General features: G+C 42.0%; 1 protein-coding gene across 2 annotated transcripts in view; it reads left to right on the forward strand.

Moving 5' to 3' along the window:
* Window positions 1-5,084, forward strand: part of fam163ab (family with sequence similarity 163 member Ab) — a 39,345-nt gene extending 34,261 nt beyond the window's left edge. For both annotated transcript variants that reach the window (XM_005733188.1, XM_005733187.1), the window contains exons 2-5: window positions 1,937-2,012; window positions 2,095-2,116; window positions 2,641-2,755; window positions 3,103-5,084. In XM_005733188.1, the coding sequence (XP_005733245.1) occupies window positions 2,663-2,755; window positions 3,103-3,501 (492 nt within the window). In that variant the 5' untranslated portion in view covers window positions 1,937-2,012; window positions 2,095-2,116; window positions 2,641-2,662 and the 3' untranslated portion in view covers window positions 3,502-5,084. The remainder of the gene's footprint in view (window positions 1-1,936; window positions 2,013-2,094; window positions 2,117-2,640; window positions 2,756-3,102) is intronic.
* Window positions 5,085-5,249: the final 165 nt, after the last annotated feature.

The following is a 5,249-nucleotide window of genomic DNA, read 5'->3' on the forward strand; positions in this document are numbered from 1 at the left end:
GTATCGTTTTTCACTCTGAGTTTTCTAAACCGGCTTCCTGAAACAGGGCCCAGGGTGAAGACACGACCTAAATGATCTTCAGATCTGAGTCTCTGCATTAGTCTTCTGGCATATGCAGCATGTGATGCAAAAACAAGTCTGATGAATGAGACACCAGTGAGCTAACTGTTATCTGCACCTCTGTTAAAGTGCACTGAGAAGAATGATTTGTCATATTACATTTACAGGAAAAACAAACACATAAATCCACTCGCATGTCAAACAGCAGAATTGTCAGGAGTAATTCTGGGTGTCATGCACGAGCGTAGCACGAGTAGCATATCTGTATTCTTTTTAAATTCATTAAAGCATTCCTGTCTCTCCCTTCACCAACATCTCCTGCCTCCACCCGTCTCACAGGATGGACATGTTTTTATCAGCAGGCATAGATTTTACTTCACCTGGACCTGCCTCAGGCTGCAGACCCAAACCCCGACCAGTCGAGGCCCTCGCTGCTAAATCACTTTTACTGCTGCTATCCCATAATGCTGTGTGTGTGTGTGTGTGTGTGTGTGTGTGTGTGTGTGTGTGTGTGCTTTCCAGTGTGGATAAGAGAGAAGATGTGTGTGACAATTTAGACTTTGATGTGTACAAACATCAGTGCTCTTCTCATTTTTTGTCTCCTTGGCTGTTTAGAGTGAAACGGAACTATTGATCGGTAGAAGGTAAAAAGGGGGACACAGTTATGATGCGATCATATGTATTTGAGTTTATTAAACCGTTTTTATCTGGTGAAGTAGTCAACAAATAATCTTTGTTGTTTGCAGGAGTATTTGCCACTTTACATTATTTGCTGTTATTCTTGTTAATATTTGTGTTTTTTCTGATAGAACAATGAAGTTTTCTTACCTTCTTTTCTGCTTTGTTTTCTCTTCTTCTTCTTCTTCTTCTTCTTCTTCATCATCTTCACTCGTAGTGACTGTAGTCATTCCTTCAGGCTTGTTAATCCGGTTGTTCAGTGATGACGCGACGAATCCTACTTCCGGGCCTAAAGTAGTCTGTGTTTAATATGGCTTTTGTGTTGTTAACATGTTTAATGTTTTGTATTTTCTTCTATTTAATCTCAAAAAGCTCCTAAAACAGTCAGTGATCACTGCTGACCTCCCTCGGCTTTTATTACCGCTAATCATTTATTTAAGCTCAGTTTTTAAAACCTTAGGATGTAACTACAGCCCAGCCCATGCAGCAGTATATGAATGACTAACCTCGTATTGTGGATGGATTATCTCAGTTGTTCTCCTGGCTGAAGTTTGGTCCTTTTACAGCATCCTGCCATGCGATTACATTTGTTCCTGACCACCGAGAACACTCACGTTAACTTTTATCGAGTGGAAAAAAAGTTAGCTTGTTTATATCATGCTAACATAGCTGTGTCGCTAGCGGTCACGTAGCACATCATTATATACCAGCTAGCCAAACTTCAGTAACCCTACAAACGTCACTGCTGTTTAGTTTTCTGTCTTCATTTATGTTGGAAGTGATAACAGAGCTGTACGTTTGAATTTGTTTCCAAAACCCCGCAGTCAGGACATGCTATATTGTATTTAGATAGAAGCTAGCGAGCTAACTCCCTGCTAACTTCTAACTCCGTTAAATGTCATAAATTCCGTTTTCCTGGATGTTAAACTCAATTGTTACACCTGGTAGAGCAGAACGCTGATCATTTTATTAAAGATGAAAGACTTTAGACAGTTTTTCAACTCTCAGTAATGCCACAGTGATGTTTGATATATGGACCTGCAGCGGAGTTTAGACCCAGACACGGCTAGTGATGTCAGACTGAACAACCGGATTGTAACAAGCCACTGTCCCCTGTGAGAGCTTTATTGTACTCTTGGTACCATCTTGTGGAAGAAAACAGTTACTACAATTAACATTTCTGTCTCTGTCTCCTCAGAGATACAGCAGGCCTGTGAGATAAAGTGAGCCCTCACCTTTGACCTGATTTTAACCATTTCAAACACTCTTCTGATGTAAGTTTGATCTGTCTGTCTCACCGTCTGTCTCACCGTCCGTCCGTCCGTCTGTCTGATATTATTATTTGTCTCCTTTCAGGTGTTAAGCAGCTTTGCTGAACGTGAGTATATCAACACTTGTACGTGTGGTTGTAATATCATGTTTGCCACAATGCAAATAATTTTATGTTGTTGACATAAAATTCTCCCACTCTGTCTCAGCTAATTGGATCAGTGCATTTGGCGTTGAGTTTCTGCACAAAGTTATGTCAAAGTTGCTTCGATTTTAATACTTGCACAAAGTAAAATAAACATTTTAGCTTCAAAACACTGGACTTTGTTGATGAATATGCTAATTTTAGGACTTCATTTCTATACGTCTGTGCACGTTATTGTTTACTTGTAGTTGTAAATATCCTAATTTAAAGTTGTATGTTCATACTTTGAGTAAATAAATTGATTTAAAGGTGAACACTTGAATTACAGACGTAGAGAATCCACAAATGTGTCGTTGCCCAACGAATGATAGACCTCACTGTTTATTATACTGTTGGAAGAGGTTGAGCAGCCTTACACTTGCATGACTTCACGCTTCATATCGGGTCAGCAGTGAGAAAGCTCTTTCTAAATGCATTTCCTGTCTCAGAGTTTGATGGAGAGCTGGTCGGATGACAGCTGGAACTGTTGTCATAACCGGAGGAATACTGGCCACAGTGATACTTCTGTGTATCATAGCCGTGCTGTGTTATTGTAGACTCCAGGTATGTTTATACTACTTTACTATACTGTATAGTTCATCCTATCTGCTTCTCAGTGGAGCTGCTTTCTTTTAGAAATATAGAAATTAGCCCCAATATCTTTATAAAAGGACACAAAAAAGGACTCGGAAGATGAGGCATTCATTTGTCTTTGAAAAATAGGATTTTTGGACTCTGTAACAGACGCAGTGTTGTCGAGCCACACTATAGATTGAATCCACACAGGAAACAGTTGAAGTTGTACTGAAAGGAAATTATTACTGGGAGCATCCCGGTGGCTTCTTCAGTGTATGTTTATTTGTCAGAAAACCTGAGTTTAGCCACAGCAACGCCTTCTTCTCTCTCTGCAGTACTACTGCTGCAAGAAGAATGGGTCTGACAGCGCCTCCATCTCTCAGCAACACTTTGCCTGCAACGCCTGCAGTGTCTCAGGCCTGGACGGACCCATCGTCACCCCGCTGTCCCTGTCGCCACCGGTGCCGCCCAAATCCTACAAACCCACCAAAACCACCAGGGGGCGACGCAGCTACTGTCCCACCTGCTCACCCTACGACTCGCCTTTTTACATCCGCACTACAGATGAAATGCGCAACGGTGGCGAGCGCATCACCTACATGCCCACGCACTATGACAACCAGGCGCTGTCGATGCCGTTGCCCGCGGTCCGAGGCTCCCTGCTGAGGGAGACGCAGCGAGGTCGGCCTCCTGAATTCTACACCAACACCCGCGCCATCAGCACCGAAGTGTGACCACCCCCTCCTCTCTAACGAAAAAAGAAGAAAAAAAAAAGAAAATTCCTCCTTGACCTTTGACCTTTACACACACAGATTCCCCTGTGTTCCCTTACACACACCAGCACCACCACTAACACAACCACTAAACAAAAACAAAGGCTGGCTGTTTGTGGAGATTCCTTTATCCCGTTTGTTCGCTGAGAAGATGAAACTGTTCCCTCCTTTATGCTCTTAAATTGTACATTTTCATGCTCACTCAGAAAGTAATAATTCTGCGATTCACAGTAGATTAAAGTCCCTAAACCCTGAATTAAGGGTGTAGCTAAACGCTTACACACTCCTTCACTGTCGACTGTTTCCGTGTCTTTACCGACCGAGGGCTATTATGGATAAGTTGTGGGATAATTTTTTTCATGCTACATATCTTCCCAGTGACTGCCATGAAGTAATATAAAGAGGTAAGTAGCAAGTCTGAAGCAATTTTATCACAATCGCAAAACACGATGCCCCGTGTAGTCCTGGGAGGCGTTCAGGTAACGTTGAGGAGGCTGGACGACTGGAGATTTCTCTATGCAAACTACCGCAGCTCTTCATCTCCTTTCAGCGAGTTTCATGTCATCGGTGATATTGTGAAGGGGTAATATTGGGATTGCTGTGCCCAGCAGTGAGGTGTGGTGGTGAGGCACGTGTAGATAGACACGCTGTGAGCATTTAGAAACGGCGGCAGCATTAAAGCTCGAGCTTCCCCTCTGATGTGGAAACCTGTGAACGAACAAAGGATGCCTGAGTCCCCCGAATGCAGCAGTGGGACACGTGAAATGGACTGAATGAAATTCTCTTTACTGACAGAAATGCAAAAAGTTTGAAATGTAAATAGTAACCAGAAAACGTTGGTGACAGAGGGGGAGCGATGCACGCTGGGTGTTTAAAGAGGGATTTACTGATTCGTGCTGTTTTGTCTACGCACTCTTCCTGCTCTCAGAATGATGCAAATATCCACATTCATTGACATTCATGTTGTTTTTCCCCTGTGTGGTGAGAAGGTGTGCGTACGTCCTTTCACAGTGCTCCTTTTCTACATGATGCTGTGTTGCTTGCGATAATATTTGCTGTTGTTGTTTTGATATCTGTGTGTACAGCAGGGGTCGGAGGCCTGAATAAGCAGAGCAAGAAACCTGTGTGGGGTGAGAATGTTGGAGAGATCCAAGTATTTAGGAACGAAATCAGATGCACTTTTCTAACCTCTCCTCCAGCCGTGCATAATCAGACTTTATTACCAGCTTCTTAATTACTTTTTCATAATTAAATCAATTTTAACTGCAGTGCCATTATTATGCTGTGCATATTCAACCTTCTGAAAGAATTGGTTTTCTCCAGATTAACTAACACGAGCAAATAAAGAACTAACAGCATATGTACAGAGGTTTCAGTCGGTGGAATGAGCTGAACGACGTGGACATGTCGCTGCCGCTACGATAGTTTTATTGTCATTATTCAATTATTTAGACATTGTATTACCTGCTATCTATTTTACTCTTTACTTAACCAGTAATCTTTGAAAAATATTAAAGAAAATGATTTTTAGAGATGTGGTTAAAACACAAATGAATACAAAAACGGTGTTATTTAATGGTGTTAACTTTTGACAAATAAAAGATTTGTAACTGCTTAAATGGACTTTTTGTGTGGTTATTCACACACACACACACACACACACACACACACACACACACACACACACACACACACACACACACACACAC

Source organism: Pundamilia nyererei, unplaced genomic scaffold, assembly GCF_000239375.1.
Source record: "Pundamilia nyererei isolate P.nyererei 1_Seehausen unplaced genomic scaffold, PunNye1.0 scaffold00050, whole genome shotgun sequence".
Lineage (NCBI taxonomy): Eukaryota > Metazoa > Chordata > Actinopteri > Cichliformes > Cichlidae > Pundamilia > Pundamilia nyererei.